The following is a 27,899-nucleotide window of genomic DNA, read 5'->3' as shown; positions in this document are numbered from 1 at the left end:
ATCTCCCCTTCCCAATTCAATTCAGTCAACATGTATTGAATGTTTGCTTTTGGCCAGGCTCTTTGCTACTTGCTGGAGTTACATGGATCATGTCTTCAGAAAGCTCACAAGTCTTATAAAAGAGATAGATACATACAGCAAATAACTCCAGTATACCATGGGTGATCAAATGTCCCAGCAGCCAAGGAAGCAAGCAGGAGAATTGTACTGGGGTTGAGAGAGAGCAACCCTGGACTCGGGTCTCCTCAACTGGTATGTGCATTCTCATTCCAGAGATGAGCAAGAAGCTGGGGTTGGCCAGGGCTGCCCTTGGGTGTCCCATAGCAGGGGCACTCAGGACATTCCCTTTTCCAGTGTCCTTCCTGGCAATAACTGCCTTGGTTTCATCCCAGGTTGACAATTCCCTATCAGTTGTCTGGTCTCCTGGACCTCCTAAGGTCACCTGGACCTGGTGGGTGGATGAATTCGGGGAGCCAAAAGCTGCATCTTTTTGGCCAATTTCCTAGCTCTATTAGCTTCCTCTGCCTTGTCCATGTTATTATAGACCTTGAAGGCCTCTTCCACCAAGGTTGACAGTGGAGTCTGAGGGCTGGCCTCTAACTTTTGTAATTTTCTACTAATGTCTAAAGCAGATTGGATAATAAAATCCATGACAAGCAATGCCCTTTTCTCTGCAGACTCCAGGTCTGTTGGTATAGTGGGCAATCTTCACAGAAGACAATGAGATCTAACCGGGTGACAAATTCGACTGGCACAGTGACAAAGAAGCCCACACATCCCCTCCACAGACAGGACAGAGGGAAGAAGTACCAAGAAGTTTTAAAGAGGGTAACAAAACAGGGAGTCTCCACATTGAAAGCGGGCAGGGGGCAGAGCAGGGGAAGCTGGAAGAGGAGAGGGAGAAAGAGAAGGAGGAAAAGAAACCAAGCAAGGGGCAGTGGAGGGAGGCACTCTGTCCACTGCCCATTGGGGTGATCAGGCCAAGGTTGTCAATTTTTTCAACCTATCCCTTACCGGTTTCTATTCAGACAACTTGGAACCAGGGAATGAGAGGAGAAAGAGAGAGAAAAAAAAAAAACCCACAAGGTTTTCCTGTGGCTGTCAGACTTCTAGCTATTAGACTACACTGTGTGAGGATTATATCTCCATCACTCTTACTAGTCCCTGGTTAGGGACCGCCTGTTTGACCAAGGTCTGCATGGTGTGAGGTGAGCCTTTCCCACCTCTACTGGTTAGTTACCTACCAGAGAGACCATGTTCTCACAGGCTGAGAGGAGTTAAGCTGTAGCTATCTTGTAGCCATCCCATTAGTAGAGTATAAGAAGGAGGGGGAAAAGCATGGAAAAGAAGAGGGAAGTTAAAGGAGGAGGGAAGGAAATTGGGAAGGAAGGGCAAAGGGAAAAATGTTACCTGAATGAGAGTAGTGGGAACCCCCTGGGATGCTGGAGGCTGACTTACCTAGCACGGTGACACTGAACCAAAGGTTTAGGTGGCTGCTTGTCAGCTCCGAAGGGGTTGCATCCAGCTGTCCATCCGCATGGGTCCCAGACATCCTCCGGGAGTCCTGGTGGAGTTGCCAGAAAAGTGTGATACCAACCTCTAAGGAGACTTAGGCAGGAAAAGGGTGACATTTAAACATGTAGAGGTAGGAAATTCTTGACACCTGTACACTTAAGGGTCATGCTTCTTCATGTCTCACATGTCTAATTAGCATGTGAAATCTCCACCCTTAGTATTATAATGAGGGAAAAGGCGGTGAAAAGTCAGCATTGGTGGCCATCTTGGCATAGACTGGTTTGATCCAGTCTTCACCAGTCTTCATAGCTGAGTCCTTCCTTTCCATAAACATCTTGTTTCCACATTCCTGCAAGATATACTACTGCGCTGCATAGAGTTTTAGCTTTTCTTTCTATGGAGAGCCAAGGAATGCTGGATTTTGCAGTGAGGGTTGAGGGGACCTGAGTTTAGTCCCTGCTCTGTCTCATTTCAGGAGACTCATGAACCTTAGATTAGACTACTCCTGCTGTTAGAGAAGTGAGCCAGAGCTTACAATATATAATTAATCTAGGTCAAGTACATAAAGCAATATCAGACCTTGCAAACAAAATACTACCAGCCCCCACCAAGGATGAGGCAGAAAAGAGGACCCCTCCACAGGTTAACCCAGGAGATCAGGTCCTTCTTAGAACTTGTAAAGAAAACTCCCCAGAGAACCAACTGTTGCCTGAATGGAAGGATCCCTACGAAGAGACCCTCTGGCCACTCCAAATGCAGTCAACTTACAAGGAGTCCCTAACTGGGCACATCTTTCCAGATTAAAATTCCTCTCTCCCGAATATCCACAGGACCATCTAGAAGACCTGAAGTCATCCTACTCCTGTGAGACTGTAGAAGACCTTAAATATATATTCCAGGGGCGCCTGGATGGCTCAGTTAAGCCTCTTTTTTTTTTTTAATTAAAAAAAAATTTTTTTTAAAGATTTTATTTATTTGACAGAGAGAGAGGGAACACAAGTAGGGGGAGTGGGAGAGGGAGAAGCAGGCTTCCTGCCGAGCAGGGAGCCCGATGCGGGGCTCGATCCCAGGACCCTGCCTGGGATCATGACCTGAGCCAAAGGCAGACGCTCAACAACTGAGCCACCCAGGTGACCCAGGTTAACCTCTTTAAAGCTAGCCCCCTGAAGAGAGGTCAGGGGCTTTAAAGCCCTCCCTGACCTCTCTTCAGGGGGCTAGCCTGAAGACTCTTTCCTCTGTGCTATCTTCCTTGTGCTGTAGCATAAGCCCCAATAAAGCCTTGCTTGGAACTCCTGTTTGATTTCTTGTCCATTTGTATTGTTTAGCCAACTCAAGGGCCCTTTTCAGCATCAGGGTTAGAGGACACAAAGGAATAAATGGTTGAGTTGGATTTTGGAGGATCAGTTGGAGGTAGGTGACCTGGGAGGATAAGAAAAGGTCATTCCAGAATTAAATGTTACGGAAGGGGCACCTGGGTGGCTCAGTTGGTTAAGCATCTGCCTTCGGTTCAGGTCATGATCCCAGGGTCTTGGGATCGAGCCCCGCTGCTCTTCGGGGAGCCTGCTTCTCCCTCTCCTCCTGGCTCATGCTCTCTCTCGCTGTTTCTGTTGCTGTCTCTCAAATAAATAAATAAAATCTTTTAAAAAATGTTATAGAAAATGTTAAGAATAATATAACTAGTGCTTGCTACTGCAGCACATATACTAAGAATAATGTAAATAGTTCCACTACCTAATTAACATATTTTGTTATGTTTATATTTAGGTTTCTTCTTTTATATTTTATTTTTTAAAGATTTTATTTCCTTGAGAGAGAGTGCAAGTGAGAGAGAACGAGTGGGGGAGAGGGGCAGAGGGAGAAGCAGACTCTGCGCTAAGCAAAAAGCCAGATGTGGGGATCAATCCAGGATGCCAGGTCTACTACCTGAGCGGAAGGCAGACTCTTAACCAACTGAGCCACCCAGAAGCCCCAGGTTCCTTCTTTGTTAAAAAAAAGAAATCATGACAGATGTATCTGTTTATCCCCCCTCCCAATCCTACTCCTACCCCCCTCCTGCCCTTTTATTATCATAGTGCATATCCCCATATCCATCTAGTTCATTTTCTATACTTAACACATATATTTTTTCCATTATTTGTATATACTGTGATTCTGTTAAATTTACATAAGTCATTTCACAGTGCACATAATTGGCATGTTGCTATTTATAACTCTTATGAGCTATCAAATGTTGATACGTATAGGACTCATTTATTAGTTTTATTTGTTGTAACATTTTATCATGGGAACATATCACGTTTTATTCATTTTTTTTTAAGATTATATTTTATTTATTTGAGAGAGAGAGAGCACAAGAGGGGGTAGGGTCAGAGGGAGAAGCAGACTCCCCACTGAGCACGGAGCCCGATGCGGGACTCGATCCTAGGACTCTGGGATCATGACCCCAGCAGAAGGCAGTCGCCCAACCAACTGAGCCACCCAGGCACCCTTTTCGTCTATATTTTATTGCACATTTCCGTTGTTTACATTTTTCACAAGGAAGCAGGCTCGAACATGAATTTGTCTTCTTGTGCACACCTGTAGGAGTTTCTTTCTGTATTCTTCTAGACATGAAGTTGCTGGATCATAAAACGCACATTTAAAATTTCACCAAAAGTGGCTGTTCTAATCTTACACTGCCAACTGACACCTCTAAGAGTTCACGTTTCTCAGATTCCTTCCCTTCCTGGAAATGGTCAGATTCTTAACATTTACGATCAGGACATAGTTTTCAAGTAGTCATATGAAGAGACAATTTCAGTATAACTCTATATGCAAACAAAGGGCTGGAGGAGGGTTGATGTGGCAGAGGTTCACTGTAGTGAAGGGGTTCACTGTAGTGTTTTGAGCGCCCTATTGTTACTCTTTGGTTTCCCTCAACGTGCTAACAAATGATACAGCGAACAAGCCCACTCCGAGCGCGCGGGGAAGGCCCCACACTGCGCTGGAAGATCAAATCCTACTCCAGTGATGGCGCGCTCCAGCCCGAGCGCAGTGGTACGACCTGGCCGCGGCTTCCCCCCGCGGTGCGGGTTGGTTGCGTCCCCGGACGCCGGCGCACGCGCCCACACCCGCCCGGAGAGCGCGGCTCCTCCCCGCGGTGCCTCAGCTTCGCGCGCGTGCCGCCCCCTCCCCCCCCCCCCGCGCTCCTGACGTGCTGCGAACGCTCGCGACCCGCAGCGCCCCGGAGGAGGGGCTCGGCAGAGGGGCCCCGGCCGGTCGGTGAGTACCTGCCGCCTCCGCTCACCTCCAGCCCGCCCTCTTCCCGCCTCCTTTTTTCTCCCCCGGGGGCCGCGGCCCGCTTCTCACCTGGAGGGGCGCCTCTGACGGGGGGGTAGAGCCCTCTCGGCGCGGAGGCGGACCTCTCCGGACGCCGGGGTGGGCCCTTCGGGACGTCGGGGTGGCCTCTGAGGATGGTGGGTGGGCGTCTCCGGACACCGGGGTGGGCCTTTCGGGACGCCCCAGGAAGCTGGCAGGCGGGGCGCCTCCCGACGCGGGAGTGGGGCCCTTTGGGACTTCGCTGGACGCCTCCTGACGCCGTGGTGGGCTTCCGCCCCCAGTCCCAGGCCGGCCCACTTGGCACCGCGGGTGAGGCCTTTATGCTCTCGGGCGCTCCTTCGTTATTTTTCGTCAGCCGATGGGCTCTGGTCCCCCCCGGTCCCTCGAAAGCGTCTTCCTCACCCTGAACACCCCGGGAGGAGGCTCCGTTCTCGCTGTCTCCCCCCTACGGGGCCCCACAGCCGGGACCTCTACCCGAGGACCGGCCTCCGTGCCCCTCCGCCTCATACGCCTTACGCCCCCTCCCCCTCCCCCGCCAGGCTACTGTTTTGTTGCGGAGTGATCCTTCTGTTATTTGCCCAGAAAAAAATATTTTGTTTGGAAGTCCTTATTATTTACCACTTTCCCTTCCAGCAGAACTGATGTTTTCTTCTGTACGATGACTGTGTTTCAAGCCTATTACACGCACGGATTTATTTAATCTTAACACTTTTACGAGATAGGTACTATAATCCTCAGTTTACAGATGAGGTAACAGGAAGGACGACCTATCTCGTAAGTGGTAGAGCTGTTTTGAATCCAGGCAGCCTGACTCTAATGTTCTTGTATTTAGTCACTATATCATATTAAGATATAAGTATTATCTAGGAAAAAGTGAAAGTTCTATGCTTCTGTTTTTATTTTTTCCTGTTGGGGGGCAGTGGATTGTAGATGAATCAAAGAATGTATTTTTGGAGTCAGGCATCTCGAGCTGCAATTCACAACATAGACATTTACCAACCTAGGAAGAACTTACCAATTGTTTGAGTAAGTTTACGAACGTGTAAAATAGTGATACAAATCGTTAAAGTAATGATTAGTGATAAAAATAGTATAAAATAGTGATACCTACCCCACAGAGTTATTCGGAGGATAACCTTTATAATGCGTGTGAGGTACCTAGAATAGTATCCCAGGACTCAATAAATGACTATAATTTAATTATTACTCAAAATGTGTTTGGATTTTGTTACACATTTGTCCTGAGGCTGAGTATAAACTGGGAAATAAAGAATTGTGCGTGTGCTGGTAAATGCATTTACCTTTTTTATTTTACGTACTTAACGTATTTTCGGTGCAAAAAGGTGGTTTTATTAAAGCACTAGGACAGGATCCATGAGTAGAAAGAACTGCCACATTTACCTTTTTTTAAATCAAGGAAACAGTGGGGCGCCTCGGTGGCTCAGTTGGTTAAGCCTCTGCCTTTTGCTCAGGTCATGATCTTAGGGTCCTAGGATTGAGTCCTGCATCAGGTTCCCTACTCAACGGGGAGTCTGCTTCTCCCTCTCCCTCTGACCCTCCTCCCTGCTTGTGCTCGCTCTCACAAATAAATAAGTAAAATGTTTAAAAAAATAAAAACCAAGGAAACAAGCCCTTGAAATCAGGTGATAATGCTTGGTACCAAATTTCTTGGGTAGTGACTTATTCAATAACTTATGGTCAATCATTCATAAAGACTTGTTAAGGTCCCTATATCCCCAAGCTTTTGAAGTGATTTTGACATGTTTGGTAGGTAGAATATCAAGATTTTAAGTTATTTTTTCAGTGATTGTTCTTCAGATAGATCAAGATGATAGATATGCTGAAAGAAAATGACAAATAATAACCCAAATTAGGGATTTTCAAGGGCATTACTAAAAATGCTACCTGTGAAATAAATAACAAGTCTCATTATTGTGTCACCTTTCCTGTTTGTGCATTCTTTTAGAGACATTTTGTTCCTGTCATGATTAAGATGAGGCTGTTGGCCTCTAAACTCTATTCTTTCTTCACAGTTAGTGGTAATTCATTCTTTAGCCTCAGTTCAAGTACTTGAAGGTAAGCCATTATTTTAGTGAGTTCTTCATTTTTAAGGGTAGCAACTTAAATAAATAGTAGCTGCGCTATATGCTGGTCTGCTTGTTTAAATTGGCCAAGCAGTGCCTTGTTTTTACTTAGAATTACTGTGTGGTTAAATCTCATGAAGCACTGAATTTTAGAGTCTGTAATCTGTGGGGGCCTCTACTTAATGCTTATCAATCCCTTATCTACTTAATTCTTTGAAAACCCACTTTGAGACTGCTGCTGGTTCTGTGCTACAGAGAAGGGCAGAGTTTTTATTTATGTATCTTTAAGAAATTACATATATTTGATGGTATAGCTACTCTTGCTATCAGATTTGAGCATTTTGGTTTAAATAACTCTAGGGTAAAGAAAACATTTAATAAGATGAAAACTATTCCATACAAGATGTTTTCCTGTGGCACTGTGATTCCTTCAGAATCCTCCCAAACTAATTCCGACTTCCAAGTCTTACCTGTGCTATTCAACCTATAATAATTTTATCCTTTTGTGCCTTTATGTTATATTTAATAATTTAAATATATACATTATACTGTTCACGTATTTTTTTTTTTTTTTTTAAGATCTTATTTATTTATTTGAAAGCATGAGCTGGAGGGGAGGTGGGGAGAAACAGACTCCCCACTGAGCAGGGAGCCCAACGCGGGGGGCTCAGTCCAAGGTCCCTGAGATCATGACCTGAGCAGAAGGCAGATGCTTAACTGACTGAGCCACCCAGGTGCCTCCATTCAGCACATATTTATGTGTGCATACCATACACCAGGCAGCAGTTTTAGTTAGAAGAGGTATAAAGATTAAGTCATTAAGTATTGGAGTCAGACAGAATTGCAAGTGCCTCCTTTGTGACCTCTGACAAGTTACTTTTCTGAACTTATGCTTCCTAGTAATAATTATATATACTTCTTAGGTTTTTGTGAAGATTAATTAATTAAAAATACTTGGGACGCTTGAATTGCCATGTGAATTTTAGGATCAGCTTGTTAATTTACACACACACACACACACACACACACACAAACTAGGATTTTATCAGGTATTGCATTGAATCCATATGTCAATTTGAGGAGTAGAGTACCATCTTAAGTCTTTTGAACCTTGAACATGGGATGTTTTTCATTTATTTAGATTTTCTCTTATTTCTTTAAAAAATGTTTTGTAGTTTTCAGGGTATAAATTTGGCATGTCTTTTTTTTTTTTTAAAGATTTTATTTATTTATTTATTTGAGAGAGAGAATGAGAGAGAGAGAGAGAGAGAGCATGGGGGGGGGGAGGGTCAGAGGGAGAAGCAGACTCCCCACTGAGCCGGGAGCCTGACGTGGGACTCGATCCCGGGACTCCAGGATCATGACCTGAGCCGAAGGCAGTCACTTAACCAACTGAGCCACCCAGGCGCCCTAAATTTGGCATGTCTTCTGTTAAAGCTATGACTAAGTATTTTAGTCCTTAGGATGCTATTGTAAACGGATTTGTTTTCTTAATTTCATTTTCAGATTGCTCAATGCAAATGTATAGAAATACAGGTAGTTTTGTTTTGATTTTGTATCCTGCAGCCTTGTTGAACTTGTGTGTTCTGATTGTTTTTTTTTAGTGGATTTCTTAGAATTTTCTATATACAAGATTATTGCATCTAAATGATGATAAAACTAAATATAGTTTTACTTCTTCCTTTCCAATCTGGATGCTTTTTATTTCTTTCTCTCTCTCGCTTTTTGGCTAATTGCTCTGGCCAGAACCTCCGCTATAATGTTGAATAGAAGTGCTGAGAGTGGACATGCTTGTTTTGGACCTGATCTAAAGGGAAAGCTTTCAGTATTTCACCATTAAGTATAATGTTAACCACGGGTTTTTGATAGATACTTTTTATCAGGTTGAGGAAGTTCTATTCCTAGTTTAGTGTTTTTATCATGAAGGGGTGTTGAATTTCGTCAAATGTTCTTTCTGTGTATATTAAGATAATCGTGGTTTTTGTCCTTTGTTCTATTTTTTTTTTTTTAAGATTTTATGTATTTATTTGACACAGAGAGACAGTGAGAGAGGGAACACAAGCAGGGGGAGTGGGAGAGGGAGAAGCAGGCTTCCCGCAGAGCAGGGGGCCCGATGCAGGGCTCGATCCCAGGACCCTGGGATCATGACCCGAGCCGAAGGCAGACGCTCGATGACTGAGCCACCCAGGTGCCCCTCCTTTATTCTATTGATATGGTATAATACATTGAGTTTCAGATCTTAAACCAACCTTCCCTTCTCTCTCTTTTTTTTTTTTAAAGACTTCATTTATTTATTTGAGAGAGAGAAAGAGAGAGAGCACATGAGAGGGGGGAGGGTCAGAGGGAGAAGCAGACTCCCTGCTGAGCAGGGAGCCCGATGCGGGACTCGATCCCAGGACTCCAGGATCATGACCCGAGCCGAAGGCAGTCGCTTAACCAACTGAGCCACCCAGGCGCCCCTTCCCTTCTCTTGATACATCTTAGTCATGGTATATAATTCTTCTTATATAATATTGGGTTTGGTTTGTTAGTATTTTGTTGACAATTTTTGCATCTATATAACAGGTACTGGTTTCTTGTTTTATTTTTCTTTTGTCTTAAAGATTTTATTTATTTAATTTATTTTTTAAAAAAGATTTTATTTATTTATTTGATAGAGAGAGACAAAGTGAGAGACGGAACAAAAGCCGGGGGAGTGGGAGAGGGAGAAGCAAAGGAGAGATAATTTTATTGGTGATAGGGTTGAGGGAACTTATTTTTAGACTTAGGAAGTCTTGATAATGTTTGTAGCAAGGGAATAGAGTGGATCTAGAAGGAACTTAAATATATATACAAAGGGTTAGGAGGAGCTTACTGTGAAAGACTTGAAGACAGAGGTCCCTTAGAAAGGATCAGTGAAATCAGTTGGCTTGATTTTGTGAATCTTTCCAGGAATCTTATCTTTGTAGCTGGGGCAAGAAGTACACAAGTAGTATTTTCCAGGGTTAGGGGCTTTAGAGGTCCCATTGAAATGGCTGACTGTGGGACCCAGGGTAGGGAGCAAGTTATGAGAGGCAAATTAAAGATTTTTCTCTATTTGACGAGAGAGAGTATAAGCAGGGGTAGCGGCAGGCAGAGGGAGAGGGAGAAGCAGGCTCCCTGCTCAGCAGAGAGCCTGATGTGGGGCTCGATCCCAGGACCCTGGGATTCATGACCTGAGCCAAAGGCAGATGCTCAACCGTCGAAGCCACCCAGGCGCCCCGCAAATAATGATTTCTTTTTCTAGTGTTGAGTACAATTCTGACTAATAATTGATTTCCTTAATTTAAACGCCACATCTTTTTTACATTTTATTTTTTTTAAAGATTCTATTTATTTGAGAGAGAGAGAGAGAGAAACAGCATGAGAGGGGAGAGGGTCAGAGGGAGAAACAGGCTCCCCACTGAGCCGGGAGCCCGATGTGGGACTCGATCCCAGTACTCCGGGATCATGACCTGAGCTGAAGGCAGTCACTTAACCAACTAAGCCACCCAGGCGCCCCTCTTTTTTACATTTTAAAGTAGATAAAACGGGTGGCTCAGTTGGTTGGGCGACTGCCTTCGGCTCAGGTCATGATCCTGGAGTCCCGGGATCGAGTCCTGCATTGGGCTCCCTGCTCGGCGGGGAGTCTGCTTCTCCCTCTGACCCTCCCCCCTCTCATGTGCTCTCTCTCTCTCTCATTCTCGCTCTCTCAAATGAGTAAATAAAATCTTTAAAAAAAAAAAATTATTTAACTTTCTTAAATTACTTGAATTAACAACATATGAAAGGCTTAAAAGTGTTTTTTAGTTAACAAAAAGTTTTTCCTAAAAATTATTTTTGAACTAGAGATGAGAGCTGAAGGTTGTAAATTGATTGATTTCTGTTTTTGATGGTTTGAGAAAAATTTATCATTGCTGATTTTTTTTAATCTGCACAAAAGGTATCATGCTATTATTTACTATTTTTCTTTTATTTTGCACGGATTAGTGCACGTCTTGGAAATTTTTCCATGAGATTATGTACAGTTGACCCTTGAACAATACAGAAGTTAGGTGTGTGACACCCTGTGCAGTTGCAAATCTGTGTACAACTCTTGCCTCCTCAAAAACTTAACTACTAATAACCTGATGTTGACTGGAAGCCTCACTGATAACATAAACAATCAATTAATACATGTTTTGTATGTTATATGTATTATATTACTGTATTCCCACAATAAGATAAGCTGGCGATAAGAAAAGGCATTAAGAGAATAATAAAAAATACGTTTATGGGGTTCCTGGGTGGCTCAGTCAGTTAAGCGTCCTACTCTCGACTTTGGTTCAGGTCATGATCTGAGGGTCTTGGGATCGAACCCTGTGTTGGGCTCCCTGCTCAGTGAGGAGGAGTCTGCTTGTCTACCCCTCCCTCTGCCCCTCCACTTGTGCGCACACATGCTCTCTCTCTCAAATAAATAAATCTTAAAAAAAATACATTTATGGTACTGTACTGTAAAAAAACCCACATATAAGTGGACCTGCACAGTTCAAACCCACGTTGTTCAAAGGTCAACTGCATATGCCTTTGCTGTTTTTCTTTTTTTTATTTGTAGCAAAGTGTACATAATTTACCGAATATATAAAATTTTACCAAAATATACTCAAAACTTATCATTTTAGCCATTTTAAGTGTACTCTTTGTTGGTATTAAGTACATTCACGTTGTCATTCAACCATCAGCACCATCCATTTCCAGAACTTTTTTCATCTTCCTAAACCGAAACTCTACCCATTAAACAATAACTACACATCCTTCCTTTCCCCCAGCCTGTAGCAACCACCATTCTGCTTTCTGTTCTATGAATCTGACTACTTTGTCCATTTGTGTCTGACTTATTTCACTTAGCATAATGTCTTCAGAGCTAATCCATTTTTTAAAAGATTTTATTTATTTGACAGAGAGTGTGTGCATGCACAAGCAGGGGGAGTGGCAGGCAGAGGGAGAGGGAGAAGCAGGCTCCCCTTTGGGCAGGGAGCCCAATGTGGGGCTTGATCCCAGCATCCTGGGATCATGATCTGAACTGAAGGCAGACGCTTAACCTACTGAGCCACCCAGGCGCCCCAAAGTTGATCCATGTTGAAGCATATGTCAGAGTTGCCTTCTTTTTTTAAGGCTGAATAATATTTCACTGTATGTGTATATTATATTTTGTGTCTGTCAGTGGACATTTAAGTTGCTTCCACTCCTTGGCTATTGTGAATAATGCTGCTGTGAATGTGGGTGTACAGATATGTTTGAATCCCTGCTTTCGCTTCTTTTGTGTATATATCTAGAAGGGGAATTGCTGGATCATATGAAAATTCTATTTTTAATATTTTGAGGAACTGCCATACTAATTCCCGTAACAGCTGCACCATTTCCATTCTTCTTAGCAGCGCACAAGGGTTCCAGTTTCTCCACATGCTCTCCAACACTTGCTATTTTCTGTTTTCTGGATAGTAGCCATCCTAAGGAGTGTGAGGTGGTATCTTATGGTTTGTTTTTTTTTTAATTTATTTATTTGACAGAGACAGAGACAGCGAGAGCTGGAACACAAGCAGGGGGAGTGCGAGAGGGAGAAGCAGGCTTCCCGCTGAGCAGGGAGCCCGATGCGGGGCTCGATCCCAGGACTCTGGGATCATGACCTGAGCCGAAGGCAGCCGCTTAATGACTGAGCCACCCAGGCGCCCTGTATCTTATGGTTTTGATTTCCAGTTCTCTAGTGATTGGTGATGTTGAGCATCTTTTCACGTGCTTATTGGCCATTTGAGTATCTTCTTTGAAGAAATGTCTATTCACATCCTTTGCCCATTTTTTAATTGGGTTGTTTTTATTCAGTTGTAGGAGTTCTTTATATAGTTTTGATATTAACCACTTACCAGATAAACAGTTTGCAGATTTTCCCCCCATTTTGTGGGTTGCTTTTTCACAATTGAAAATTTTGACATAGTCAGTTGTTTATTTTTGTTGTTGTCTGTTCTTTTAGTGTCATACTAAGAAATCATTGCAAAATTCAATGCCAGTTTTTTTCCTTTGGAAATTTAATCTCCTTGGGTTCATGAGATTAAGTCATTGTTCTCAACTATATTTACTGCTAATGCTGGAGAATTAGTAACTCTCTTCATATGTAGTAAAGAATTAGAGATGAGAAAGATGGCTACATGGTAAGGGCAGCAGCAGGAGCAAATGTGTTTGAAATAGAATTAAAAGGGATAGACTTAGAATTTTGGAGTTATGTAGTTATAGTTAGATTTTTCTTGATTGCAGCTATGCTATTCAGTAAACAGAGCTCTGGTGTTATCAAGCTTTTATTGTCATAGAGACAAAATAAAAAAATGGTTTGTGTTTATAATTTTAATCATGAAGATGATGGAATTCACCTTTCACTCTGTTATTATTATTATTATTTTTAAAGATTTTGTTTATTTGAGAGAGAGAAAGAGAACATGAGCTGGGGTGGGGAGGGGCAGAGGGAAAAGGACAAGCAGACTCCCTGCTGAGCAGGGATCCCAATACGGGGCTCAATCCCAGAACCCTGGGATCATGACCTGAGCCAAAGGCAGATGCTTAACTGACTGAGCCACCCAGGCACCCCTCACTTTATTTTTTTATTGGATTCAGAAAATATTTTGACACCTCAATAAAAAAGCTTTTTCAGTAATTTATATTAGAAATCTTTTCCAAATTAAAAATACAGAGTCCAGGGGCGCCTGGGTGGCTCAGTTGTTAAGCGTCTGCCTTCGGCTCAGGTCATGATTCCAGGGTCCTGGGATCGAGCCCCGCATCGGGCTCCCTGCTCGGCGGGGAGCCTGCTTCTCTCTCTCTCTGCCTGCCTCTCTGCCTACTTGTGCTCTCTCTCTATCTCTCTGTCAAATAAATAAATAAAATCTTAAAAAAAAAAAAATACAGAGTCCATTGAGATGAAAAATTTAAGAAACTCTGTAGAGGTTAATTGTAACTTTACCACTCTACCAGAGTTGCCCCTAAGCCTGTTTGTGTTTCTACTTCTTTTTAATTTTGACAGGGACATTTAGCTTCTATCTGAATATATTTCAGATTCCTGAATAACAGGCACACTGTATTTGTCTTTTTCCCATCTTCTATGCCTTTCCAAATCCAGTTTGTTTATTCATACACTCATTTGGTCATTAAAGTATTTAATCATTTATTCAGTAACATTTATTGAAAGCTAAGCTCTGAGCTAAATACTGGGATTCAGATGTGAATAAGAAACAGTTTCTACCTCTGTAACTTTAGACTTTCCTAAGGAAATAAGATAGTAACCATCATTAAAACACAATATAATTCTTCAGCATCCTGCTCAAAGTCCACCTCCAACAAGGCCTTTCCCAATTTACCCAACCTAGCTGACCCAGGCCCCATCTTTTTGTGGATTACTATGGCATATATTGTTTCTGTTATATAATGACAGATATCTTCTTCACAGCAATGGAATTGAATACGTAAACTATGATGAAAATAGTCTTACATCTTTTTGCTTTCCATTCTTTCTTAGCGGTTTAATGTGTTATATTTTATTTAAATAGCCAATTCATTTAGGCAGCCAAAAATCAGTCTTTTCATTAGATTTCATTTGTATTGCCTTTGTATAACACAGTGTCATGTTCCTGTTGAACAAAAGCTTAGTTTCCATACTAATTCTAAAGTTGCAAGGGACGCCTGGGTGGCTTAGTTGGTTAAGCGTCCGACTTTTGATTTCAGCTCAGGTCATGATTTTGGGCTTGTGGAATTGGACCCCAAGTCGGGCTTTGTGCTCAGTGGGGAACCTGCTTGAGATTCTCTCTCTTTCCCTCTGTCCCTCTCCCTGTTTGCACAAGCACAAGGTGCGTGTGCACTCTCTCTCTCAAATAAGTCTTTTTTTTTAAGATTTTATTTATTTATTTGACAGAGAAAGAGCACAAGCAGGAGGAGAGGCAGAGGGAGAAGCAGACTCCCCACTGTGCAGGGAGCCAGATGCAGGGCTTGATCCCAGGATCCTGGGATCATGACCTAAGCCGAAGGCAGACGCTTAACCGACTGAGCCACCTAGGCACCTCGCAAATAAATAAATCTTTAAGAAAAAATAAAGTTGCAGTCTTTGTAAATGATCCTAATTTTCATTTAGGAGGAGAAAAGAAATAAATGGGTAAGTGAAGGAAGAACAGAATAACAGTTTTGAAAAATAAATATGTACTTTTGTTTTAGATGATGCTATGATAAACAAAGCAGATATACCTACAAAAATAGGCTTTATATGTTTGTGATAAATTGACTTCATATTTTTCTTATTCTAGAATGTTGTAATTTCAGCCAAAAGTTTAGGCCTTAATTTCCTTAGATTTACTATGTAAAGCAGATAAGGACATCTGGAGAGAATGTTGCGTTTGAAATGTTTCATGTGTTTTGATATGTTTTTTTAATCCATTCAGCCACTCTGAGTCTTTCGATTAGAGAATTTAGCCCATTTACATTTAAAGTAATTATTGGTAGCTGTGTACTTACTGCCTTTTTTGTGTGTGTGCCATTGTGTTAGTTGTTTTCTGGCTGCTTTGTAATTCCTCTGTTCCTTCTTTTCTTGCTGTCTTTGTGATTTGATGATTTTCTCTTGTGGTATATTTAGATTCCTTTATCTTTTATATATCTACTGTAGATTTTTGCTTTGTGATTGTCATGAGGCTTACCTAAAACAATGTACAACAGTCTATTTTAAGCTGCTAGGCAACTTAAGTTTCAGCTTATTCTAAAGCTCTACATTTTTACTCTCCCTACAACGTCGTTTTTTAAGAAAAAGATTTATTTATTTATTTTAGTGGGGAGGGGCAGAGGGAGAGGGAGAGAGAATCTCAAACAGACTCCTGCTGAGTGTGGAGCTGGATGCAGGGCTTGATCCCACTGCCCCGAGATCATGACCTGAGCTGAACCAAGAGTTGGATGCTCAATTGACTGAGCCACTCAGGAGCCCCCAACATGTTTTTGATGTCACAGTTTACATCTTTTTTTTTTTTTTAAGATTTTATGTATTTATTTGACAGAGTGAGACACAGTGAGAGAGGGAACACAAGCAGGGGGAGTGGGAGAGGGAGAAGCAGGCTTCCCGCTGAGCAGGGAGCCCGATGTAGGGCTTGATCCCATGATCCTGGGATCATGACCTGAGCTGAAGGCAGATGCCCAATGACTGAGCCACCCAGGCACCCCCACAATTTACATATTTTTATCTTGTGTGTCCCTTAACAAATTATTGTAGTCACAGTAACATGTTCGTTTTCTTTCCTACTTTAAAGGTTTTTTCCTTGTCTGTAACTTTGACACTTTAATTATAATGTGTCTTGGTGTGGATTCCTTTGGGTTTATCTTTTTTAGAACTCTCTGGGCTTCCTGGATCTGGATGTCTGTTTCTTTCCCCCGGTTAGGGAAGTTTTTATCCATTATTTCTTCAGTAATTTTCCTGCCCTTTTTGTTTCTGTAATAAGAATGTTGGTCTGCTTGATATTGTCCTATAAGTTCTTTAATGTATTCACTCATTTTTCATCTTTTTTCTTTTGCTGCTCTAATTGAGTTCCACTAATCTGTCTTCAAGTGCAGTGATCCTTTCTTCTTCATCTAATCTGATGTTGAAGTCCTCCATTGTATTTTTCAGTTCAGTTATTGTATTCTTCAGTACATTTTCAGTAAAACTTCTATTGATACTTTTTTATATTTTTTATTTTTTAATTAAAATTCTTACTTTGTTTATCCATTCTTTTGAACTCAGGGAGCAATTTTATGACCATTATTTATTTGTTTTTTTTAGGAGTGCATACCAAATATTTATTTCTTGTGTGTGTGTGTTTTGTTTAGAGGTTTTTTTTCGTTTTTATTAACATATAGTGTATTATTTGTTTCAGGGGTACAGATCTGTGATTCATCAGTCTTACACAATACACAGTGCTCACCACAACACATACCCTCCCCAAAGTCCATCAGCCAGCCATCCCATCCCCCCATGCCCCTCCTCTCCAGCAACCCTCAGTTTGTTTCCTGAGATTAAGTCTCTTGTGGTTTGTCTCCCTCTCTGATTTTGTCTTGTTTCATTTTTTCCCTCTCTTCCCCTGTGATTCTCTGTCTTGTTTCTTAAATTCCACATATCAGTGAGATCATATGATATTGTCTTTCTCTGACTTATTTCGCCTAGCATAATACCCTCTAGTTCCATCCATGTCATTGCAAATGGCAAGATTTCAGTTTTTGATGGCTGTGTAATATCCCATTGTATATATATACACCACATCTTCTTTATTCATTCATCTGTCGTTGGGCATCTGGGCTCTTTCCATAGTTTGACTATCGTGGACATTGCTGCTGTAAACATTGGGGTGCAGGTGCCCCTTCAGATCACTACATTTGTATCTTTGGGGTAAATACCCAGTAGTGCAATTGCTGGGTCATAGGGAGCTCTATTTTCAACTTTTTTGAGGAATCTCCATACTGTTTTCCAGAGTGGCTGTACCAGCTTGGATTCCCACCAACAGTGTAGGAGGGTTCCCCTTTCTCTGCATCCTTGCTAGCATCTGTTGTTTGCTGACTTGTTAATTTTAGCCATTTTGACTGGTGTGAGGTGGTATCTCATTGTGGTTTTGATTTGTATTTCCCTGATGCTGAGTGATGTTGAGCACTTTTTCATGTGTCTGTTGGCTGTTTGGATGTATGACCATTATGTTGAACTCCTTTGTTAGGTAAATCACTTACCTCTCTTTTGTTAAGGTGTTTTTCTGAACTTTTAGCTAATTCTTTTCGTTTGGAACATATTCCTCTGTTTTGTTTTTTTTCATTTTCTTTACTCTCCATGTTGATTCTGTGCATTAGATAAGACAGCAACTCTTGGAGCCATGAAAAAAATGAAATCTTGCCATTTGCAATGACATGGATGGAACTGGAGGGTATTATGCTAAGCGAAATAAGTCAATCAGAGAAAGACAATGATATGGTTTCACTCATTTGTGGAATTTAAGAAACAAAGCAGAGGATCATAGGGGAAGGAGGGAAAAATAAAATAAGACAAAATCAGAGAGGGAGACAAACCATAAGAGACTCTTAATTTAGGAAACAAACCGAGGGTTGCTGGATGGGAGGAGGGTTGGGGGACTGGGGTAAGTGGGTGATGGACATTGGGGAGGGTATGTTTTGTAATGAGCACTGGGTATTATATAAGACTGATGAATCACAGACCTGTACTCCTGAAACAGATAATACATTATATGTTAATTAATTGAATTTAAAATAATTAAGGAAAAAAACCCAGCAACTCTCTGAGTTTTGAAAGAGTGGCCTTATGTAGGAGATGAACCTTGTCTTTCAACCTTGCCTTAGCATTTAGTTGTCTCTCAAACCTTTGTGGTTATCCAAGCAGCCTACTATATTTTTAGTGGCTCCCAGCACTTGAAGGTATGCCAAGAACTGTGAGTGTTCCAAAGGGGAGGAACTTAGTCACCACCTAGATTAAGGCTGATTGGAAGCCAGATTCTCAGGCTGTAGCTTTTAATGTATACAAATATACAAAGTCCTGCAGGACTGTCAGCATAAGCCCTGGTGGCCCCCAGAGGCAGGTGATCTGGGAGTATCCCCTGGGAAGCAGCTGTAAAAATTGGAGTATCAGACAAGGGTACAAACTCCTTTCTGGGAGATACTGGCAAGCTTGAGTGAGGCAGATGGAGATGCAAAGATGGTGCCTGCTGGCCCCTGTCTTTGGAATACTTCAGTAGGCACCTATGCATGTTGAATTAGATGCTGTCTCTCAGGCTGATGCTTTAAGATAAGGAAATAAGCCTTTTTCACAGAAAGTCTGGGTGCTTTTCACTTGTCTACCTTTGTGCTGAGCTCTGGGGTGCATGAATTTGCATGTCAGCTTTTTGAGAACGGCTTTTCAATTCCTTTAGTTTTGGAAGTCTTGTGGATGCAAGCTCTGTTGGCTTCCAAAGCTAGATGTTTAGGGGGCTTATCTCTCAGGTGTAAGTCTTAAAAGGTGTGGTGCCAGATACGGGGTTCAAACTGTCTCTCCTCAGGGAGAAGCTCCTGGGTTGAGTTCCCTCCCCATTGTGGTTTGTTGTGCCTGGGGTGGGGTTTATGAGATTGTCTCTTAACCTTACCTACTTTCTTTAATGTGGTTTCCCTTTCATTTGTGAATGGGTTGCTCTGCCAGGTTTTAGGTTTATTTTAGAATTTGTTCCATATATATTTGTAGAGTTGGTGTATCCATAGGAGGAGGAGGTTAATTCAGGATCTTCCAATGTCACCTTGAACTGGACCCTTCCTTCAACAATACTTTTAAGTTTTCATTTGCAAGTCTTGCACTTATTTTGTTAGATTTATTCGTAAGAATTTTATTATTTTTGATGCTAGTAGAAATTGAATTTTGTTTTTTCTTATTTTTTATTTATTTTTTAATTTTAATTTTAATTTTAATTTTTTTTTAAAGATTTTATTTATTTGAGAGAGAGAATGAGATAGAGAGCATGAGGTGGGGAAGGGTCAGGGGGAGAAGCAGAGTCCCTGCTGAGCAGGGAGCCCGATGCGGGACTTGATCCCAGGACTCCAGGATCATGACCTGAGCCGAAGGCAGTCGCTCAACCAACTGAGCCACCCAGGCGCCCTGTTTTTTCTTATTTTTTAAAGATTTTATTTTATTTTTGAGAGAGAGGGACAGTGTGTGTGTGTGTGTGTGTGTGTGTGTGTGTGTGTGTGTGTGAGAGTCGGGAGGGGGGTAGGCGGAGGGAGAGAGAGAATCTTAAGCAGGCTTCACACCCAGTGCAGAGCCTGACACGGGGCTTGATCTAATGACCCTGAGATCATGACCTGAGCCGAAATCAAATGTCAGATGCTCAACTGACTGAGCCACCCAGGTACCCCTAAAGATTTTATTTTTTAAGTACTCTCTACACCCAATGTGGGGCTTGAACTCAAGACCCTGAGATCAAGAGTCACATGCTCTACCGACTGAGCCAGCCAGGCGCCCCTAGAAATGGAATTTTTAAAATTTTCTTTTTGGATTGTTTATTGCTCGTGAATAATAGTACAATTGATTTTTTGTATATTGACTGCATGCCGCAGTCTTTTTGAACTTCTTCATTAGTTATAGTTTTTCAGTGGAGTTCTTGGTGTTTTTTATTTTTTATTTTTTTAAGATTTATGAATTTATCTTGGCGAGAAAGAGCACCAGCAGGGATAGGGGCAGAAGGAGAGAGAATCCCCAAGCTGACTCCCTGCTGAGTGTGGAGCCCAGTGCAGGGCTTGATCCCAGGACCCTGAGACTGAGACCCCAGCCGAAATCAAGAGTTGGACGCTTAACCGACTGAGGCACCCACCGCTTAACTGACTGAGCCACCTTTTTAATTTTTTTTATTTATTTTTATATATATATTTATTTATTTTTTAAAGATTTTATTTATTTATTTGAGAGAGAGAGTGAGAGAGAGAGCACAAGAGGGGGGAGCGGGAGAGGGAGAAGCAGACTCCCTGCCGAGCAGGTAGCCTGATGCGGGACTCGATCCCGGGACTCCAGGATCATGACCTGAGCCGAAGGCAGTCGCTTAACCAACTGAGCCACCCAGGCGCCCTGAGCCACCTTTTTTAAACACAAGATCATGTCATAGTTTTACTTCCTTCCCAATCTGGATGTCTTTTATTTCTTTTTGCATAATTGACCTGCCTAGAACCTCCAAGATAATGTTTATCCTGTATTGTTCCTGTCTTAAGGAGAAAACATTCAGTCTTTTACCTTTAAGTATGATATTAACCGTGTTTTTTTTTTTTTTTAAGATGTCCTTTATCAAGCTGAGGCATCATTGTTGAAAAAAAATTCTTTTTTTTGTAAATTATAATATGTAGTCAGGAGAGCCAGTTATCTGGAGTGCCTTGGTGGCTCAGTCGATTGAGTGTCCGGCTCTTGGTTTCAGCTCAGGTTATGCTCTCATGAGTCATGAGATTGAGCCCCATGTTGGGCTCTCTGCTCAGTGGGGAGTCCACTTGAAGATTCTCTCCCTTTGCCCCTTCCCCCACTAGCATGTGTGATTGTGTGTGTGCACTCTCTCAAGTAAATAAATCTTAAAAAAGAGAACCAGTATCTAAGTTAATGTTTAAGGAACTAGGATAAATTCTTGTATTATTTCTATTGAAATGTCCCTACAGAGATGAGATATATCCAGATATAGTTTTTTAAATAGAAAAATTGAAATTTTAGTGAGTATTGGACATGTTCGGAAGTCATTTTACTTCTTTTAGATGGAAACCTTTTTCTGTTACATGACTGAGTTACAAATAGCATCTGGAGGGGTGCCTGGGTGGTTCAGTCGGTTAAGTGTCTGCCTTTGGCTCAGGTCATGATCCCAGAGTACTGGGATCAAGCCCCACATTGGTCTTCTTGCTCAGCGGGGTGCCTGCTTCTCCTTCTGCCTCTGCCTGCTGCCCCTGCTTGTGCTCGCTCTCTCTCTCTCGTTAGCTCTCTCTCTGTGTCAAATAAATAAAATCTTTAAAAAAAAAAAACCAACAAAAAACAAACAGCATCTGGAAAACTTACACTTTGAGTAAATTACTTACCCTGTGTTTCAGACAAAAGAATGCCACGGAGAAAGAAAAAAGTTAAAGAAGGCTCTGAAGCTCAGAACCTGGAGAAGAAAGATGCAGAAACTGCCAGTTCTGTCAATCTGAAGAGGAAACGTAGACTTGAAGATGCATTCATTGTGATATCTGATAGTGATGGAGAGGTCAGTATTCTGAAGAGTGGAGCTCTAGGTTTCAAACTATGCCTTCTCCATGACTGGTTTGTTTTGCAACTATAACTTAATGCCAACTTGCCAGAGCATGCAGTTTTTTTTTTTTTTTAAATATTTATTTATTTATTTATTTGAGAGACAGAGAGCAAGAGAGAGCATGAACCAGGTAAGAGGCAGAGGGAGAGGGAGAACCAGACTCCCCACTGAGCAGGGAGCCCGATGTGGGGCTCGATCCTAGGACTCCGACATCATGACCTGAGCTGAAGGCAGACTCTTAACTGATTGAGCCACCCAGGTTCCCCAATTCATTCCTCTTTCTCATACTTTATAGCTAATCATTCCACATCCTTTTTTTTTTTTTAAAGGTTTTATTTATTGAGAGAGAGAGCGTGTGCATGCACAAGCAGGGAAAGGGGCAGAAGTAGAAGGAGGGAGAGAATCCATGCCCAGTGTAGAGCCTGACACAGGACTCAATCCCACAACCCTGAAATGATGACCTGAGCTAAAATCAAGAGTCAGATGCTTAACTGACTGCACCACCCAGGTGCCCCTTTTCACTACATCCTTTGGTGTTTACCTCCTAGAATGACACTCAGATCTATTCTTCCTCTTCCATTTCCATTTTTCTGATCATCTGTTATTTGAGTTCTGGTAACAGACTCTGAACTTGCTTGTCTGCCTTTGTTTTTTTCTCTACCAAAATTTTTTCCTTTTATTTCACATAGTTTACTCTAAACTTTTTTTAAGAATTCAGATATTTTTTTTAAAGATTTTATTTATTTGAGAGCGAGCGAGAAAGAGCAGAGCAGGAGGGAGGGGCAGAAAGAGAAGCAGACTTCTTGCTGAGCAGGGAGCCTGACACGGGGCTTGGCTTGATTCCACAGGTCTTGATCCCGGGACCCCAGGATCATGACCAGAGCCGAAGACAGACGCTTAACTGACTGAACCTTACCCAGGTGCTCCAAGAATTCAGATTTTAGAATTTTTTTTTAAGATTTTATTTATTTGACAGCGAGAGAGGGAACACAAGCAAGGGGAGTGGGAGAGGGAGAAGCAGACTTCTCGCAGAGCAGGGAGCCCGATGCGGGGCTCGATCCCAGGACACCGGGATCATGACCTGAGCCGAAGGCAGACACTTAACGACTGAGCCACCCAGGCGCCCCAGATTTTAGATTGTTGTACTTGCTTACTTAAAAATCTTTGATTGTCTAGTCCTTACAAGATAAGTTTAGAATATTAATGTGGTATACTCCATGAGAACTTTCACAGTCTGTTCTTATTTATATTCTTATCAGTAGTGCATTAGTTGCCTTGTTTCTTGCCAAGACTATTAACCACATTTTTCCCCAAATTTGATAATCAAAATGTTGTATATTTTTAATTAGGAAAATTGAACATTTTTTTTTAAAGTATTTTATTTTTTTAAGATTTTATTTATTTGAGAGAGAGAGAGAATGAGAGAGAGAGTACGAGAGGGGGGAGGGTCAGAGGGAGAAGCAGACTCCCCGCCAAGCATGGAGCCTGATGTGGGACTCGATCCCAGGACTCCAGGATCATGACCCGAGCCGAAGGCAGTCGCTTAACCAACTGAGCCACCCAGGCACCCCTGAACATTTTTTTATATCTCTATTGGGTATTTATTTTTTTGAGTTTCCTTATAGTTTAGTTTAGTTTATTTATTTATTTATTTATTTAAAAATCTTTTTTTCTTAAAGGTTTTATTTATTTATTTGACAGAGAGAGACACAGCGAGAGAGGGAACACAAGCAGAGGGAGTGGGAGAGGGAGAAGCAGGCTTCCCACAGAGCAGGGAGCCCAACGTGGGGCTCGATCCCAGGACCCTGGGATCATGACCTGAGCCGAAGGCAGACGCTTAATGACTGAGCCACCCAGGCACCCCTATAGTTTAGTTTTTAATTAGGATTTTGTCTAAATAGTTCTTTTTAAAGAAAGGTATAAAAGTATAAAGAAGAAAATGAAACAGTTCATCAATTCTATCACTTGAATAACCTGTCTTAATATTTACAAAAGTAAAATAGTTATACACAAACACACACAGATTCATTAAATTGTTGTATACATACATGTTAAAACAAAATAAAAACATTTTAAAACTGTTTGAAAACAAAATAGTATAGAAAGGTATATAATGAAGGTATATACCTCGGTCAGTGTACATTTAATAAAAGGCAATAATTTCTTCTGTGTTCTTCCCCCCAATTTTTTATGCATATACCATCAATAAAATCTTTTACAGGAAAGAAATCATGTTACATATGCTGTTTTGCTTTTTCACTTATTTCTTGCAAATCTTTTTATAACAACATATATAGATCTAGCTCATTAATTTTTAAAAAATTGTCAGCTGTGTCATACAGGAGAGTCCATAAAATATAAATCAGTTTTTTTGTTTTTGTTTTTCTTTTAAAAGGTTTTATTTATTTGACAGAGACAGAGAGCACAAGCAGGGGGAGCAGCAGGCAGAGGGAGAGGGAGAAGCAGGCTCCCTGCTGAGCAAGGAGCCCCATGCGGGGCTCGATCCCAGGACCCTGGGATTATCACCTGAGCCAAAGGCAGACATTTAACTGACTGAGCCACCCAGGTGCCCCCGTTTTTGTTTTTGTTTTTGTTTTTGTTTTTTTTAAGTCCCCGCGATCCATTTCACCCAAATCCATACCCCCACACCTCCAGCCTCCCCTCTGGTAACTATCAGTTCTCTATAGTTAAGAGTCTGTTTCTTGGTTTGTCTCTCTCTTTTTTTTTCTCCTTTGCTCATTTGTTTTATTTGTTAAATTCCACATATGAGTGAAATCATATGGTATTTGTCTTTGTGTGACTTACTTCACTTAGCATTATACTCTTTAGCTCTATCAATGTCATTGCAAATGGCAAGATTTCATTCTTTTTTATGGCTGAATAATATTCCAGTGTGTGTGTGTGTGTGTGTGTGTGTGTGTGTGTGTGTGTGTGTGTGCACGCGCGCACACGTATCACATGTTCTTTATCCATTTATCAGTGGACACTTGAGCTGCTTCCATCATTTGGCTATTGTAAATAATGCTGCTATAAACACAGGAGTGCATATATCCCTTTGAATTAGTGTTTTTGTATTTTTCAGATAAATACCCAGTAGCATGATTACTGGATTGAAGGGTAATTCAATTTTTAACTTTTTGAGGAACCTTCATACTCTTTTCCACAGCATCTGCACCAGTTTGCATTCCTACGAACAATATAAGAGGGTTCCTTTTTTTCCACATCCTTGCCAACACTTGTTGTTTCTTGTGTTTTTGATTTTAGCCATTCTGACAGGTGTGAGGTGATATCTCATTGTCGTTTTGATTTGTTATTTCCCTGATGATGAGTGATGTTAAGCATCTTGTCATTTGTCTGTTGGAGCCTCTGGTTGTCTTCTTGGAGAAATGTCTGTTCATGTCATCTGCACATTTTTTTAATTGGATAATTTGGTTTTTGGGTATTGGCTGTACCTGTTCTTTATATATTTTGGATACCTAACCCTTTATCAGATACGTCGTTTGCAAATATCTTCTCCCATTCGGTAGGTTGCCTTTTATTTTATTTTATTTTATTTATTTATTTTTAAGATTTTATTTATTCATTTGAGACACAGAGATACACAGAGAGAGAGAGAGAGAGCATGAGTAGGGAGAGAGGCAGAGGGAGAGGGAGAAGCAGGCTCCCCGCTGAGCCAGGAGCCCGATGCGGGGCTCAATCCCAGGACCCTGGGATCATGACCTGAGCCGAAGGCAGATGCTTAAACAGTCTGAGCCACCCAGGCGCCCCCATTAGGTTGTCTTTTAGTTTTGTTGATTTTTTCCTCTGCTGTGAAGAAGGTTTTTTTTTTTAAGATTTATTGATCTATTTAAGAGAGTGAGTACATGAGTGGGGGAAGGGGCAGAGGGAGAGAATATCCAAATAGACTCCTGTTGAGCATGGGGCCCGGCCATGAGATCAGGACCTGAGTTAAAACCAAGAGTCAGATGCCTGACTGACTGAGCCACCCAGGCATCTCTGTGTAGAAGCTTTGTATTTTGATGTAGTCCCAATAGTTTATTTTTGTTTTTATTTTCCTTGTCTCAGAAGACATATCTAGAAAACTGTTGCTATGGCCAGTGTTAGAGAAATACTGCCTGTCTTCTCTGCTAGGATTTTTATAGTTTCAGGTCTCACGTTTAGTTCTTGAATCCATTTTGAGTTTATTTTTGTGTATGGTATAAGAAGGTGGTCTGGTTTCATTCTTTTGCATGTAGCTGACCAGTTTTCCCAGCACAATTTGTTGAGACTTTTTCCCACTGTATAGTCTTTCCTTCTTTGTTGAAGATTAATTGATCATATGTTTGTGGGTTTGTTTCTGGGTTTTCTATTTTGTTCCATTGATCTATGTGTCTGTTTTTATGCCAGGAGCCTACTGTTTTGATCACCACAGCGATGTAGTATAACTTGAAGTCTGGAATTGTGATGCCTCCAGTTTTGTTTCTCTTTTTCAAGATTGCTTTGGTTATTCATATACAAATTTTAGGATTTTTTTTGTTTTACTTCTGTGAAAAATGCTGTTGGTATTTTGATGGGGATTGCATTAAATGTGTAGATTGCTTTGGGCAGTATAGATATTTTAACAATGTTTATTTTTCCAACCCATGAGCATGGAATGGTTTTCCATTTCTTTGTGTCATCTTTAATTTCTTTCATCAGTGTTTTACAGTTTTCAGGGTATAGGTCTTTCACCTCTGTGGTTAAGTTTATTCCTAGATATTTTATTGTTTTTGGTGCAATTGTGAATGGGACTGTTTTCTTAATTTCATGTTCTGCTGCTTTGTTATTAGTATATAGGAATGCAACAGATTTCTGTACATTAATTTTGTATCCTGTGACTTTACTGGGTTCATTTATCAGTGCTAGTGGTTTTTTGATGGAATCTTTAGGGCTTTCTCTGTGTAGTATCATGTCATCTATAATTAGTGAAAGTTTTACTTCTTCCTTACTGATTTGGATGCCTTTTATTTCTTGATGTCTGATTGCTGTGGCCAGGACTTTCAGTACTATGTTGAATAAAAGTGGTGAGAGTGGACATGCTTGTTTTGTTTCTGACTTTAGGGGAAGCTCTCAGTGTTTCCCCATTGAGTATGATGTTAGCTCTGGGTTTTTCACATAAGGACTTTATTATCTTGAGGTATGTTCCCTCTAGACCTACTTTTTTGAGGGTTTTTATCATGAATGGATGTTGTACTTTGTCAAATGCTTTTTCTACATTTTGAAATAATCATATGGTTTTTACATTTACATGAAATGTAAATCATAGTTTTAAAAAATAATCTGAACACCTGTATTTACTACCTTAGAAGTCCTTTTGACTTAGTATGACCCTCACCAGTTGCATCCCTTTCCACCCATCTAGAGGTAACCACTATATTTGTTTTAGCTTTCCATGCTTTTCTTTATAGTTGTACTACATTTATGTGTACACGTAGGGGTGTCTGGGCGGCTCAGTCTGTTAAGCATCTGCCTTCAGCTCAGGTCATGATCTTGGGGTCCTGGGATTGAGCACTGCGTGGGGCTCCTGGCTCATCAGGGAGTCTGCTTCTTCCTCTCCCTCTGCCCCTCCCCACCGCTCGTGCATTCTCTCGCTCAAATAAATAAAATCTTAAAAAAAAACAACCAGTACATGTATACTAAAGAAGTCTCAATGGTTACATGGTTTTACCAACATTTTTCAATAATCATTTCTCCGAAGATGAAGTTTTACCTTTATTGTGAACTAAAATCTTGTCTATAAATGGATTTGATTTTGGATTTTCTATTTTGTTCCATTGATCCATCACAGATTTTTGAAATAGTTGTTCTGTTGATTATCTTGGGTTTTTTAGGTAGGCACTTATGTCTGCTAATAATGATTATTTTTTTCTTTCCTTTCTAGTATTTTTTTTATTCTATTTTTTTACATCATTAGTTTTTTTTTTTTTTTTTTTTTTTTAAGATTTTATTTATTTGACAGAGAGAGAGATAGCAAGAGCAGGAACACAAGCAAGGGGAGTGGGAGAGGGAGAAGCAGGCTTCCTGTGGAGCAGGGAGCCCGATGTGGGGCTCGATCCCAGGACCCTGGGATCATGACCAGAGCCGAAGGCAGATGCTTAACGATTGAGCCACCCAGGCGCCCCCATCATTAGTTTTTGATGTAGTGTTCCCTGATTTCATTGTTTTT

At 41.2% G+C, this 27,899-nt stretch overlaps 2 protein-coding genes across 6 annotated transcripts in view; one reads left to right on the top strand and one right to left on the bottom strand.

Moving 5' to 3' along the window:
- ZNF346 (zinc finger protein 346) overlaps positions 1-5,054 on the bottom strand; it is a 69,509-nt gene extending 64,455 nt beyond the window's left edge. The window contains exons 1-2 of the mRNA XM_036084907.2: positions 4,864-5,054; positions 1,459-1,564 (exon numbers count right to left, since the gene is read on the bottom strand). Coding sequence (XP_035940800.1) covers positions 1,459-1,552 — 94 coding nt within the window. The 5' untranslated portion in view covers positions 1,553-1,564; positions 4,864-5,054. The remainder of the gene's footprint in view (positions 1-1,458; positions 1,565-4,863) is intronic.
- The window catches only part of UIMC1 (ubiquitin interaction motif containing 1), a 170,184-nt gene that overhangs the window by 31,725 nt on the left and 110,560 nt on the right, over positions 1-27,899 (top strand). For 2 of the 5 annotated variants that reach the window (XM_078066907.1, XM_078066911.1), the window contains exon 2: positions 21,516-21,670. In XM_078066907.1, coding sequence (XP_077923033.1) covers positions 21,516-21,670 — 155 coding nt within the window. Of the gene's footprint in view, positions 1-4,665; positions 4,777-5,120; positions 5,143-21,515; positions 21,671-27,899 lie in introns of those variants that run through there. The other 3 variants (XM_078066908.1, XM_078066909.1, XM_078066910.1) reach the window with 3 other exon arrangements.

The sequence above is a fragment of the Halichoerus grypus genome, chromosome 2 (genome assembly GCF_964656455.1).
Source record: "Halichoerus grypus chromosome 2, mHalGry1.hap1.1, whole genome shotgun sequence".
Taxonomy (NCBI): Eukaryota; Metazoa; Chordata; class Mammalia; order Carnivora; family Phocidae; genus Halichoerus; species Halichoerus grypus.
Note: the sequence above shows the minus strand (reverse complement) of the source record. Positions and strands in the feature narration are given on the sequence as shown.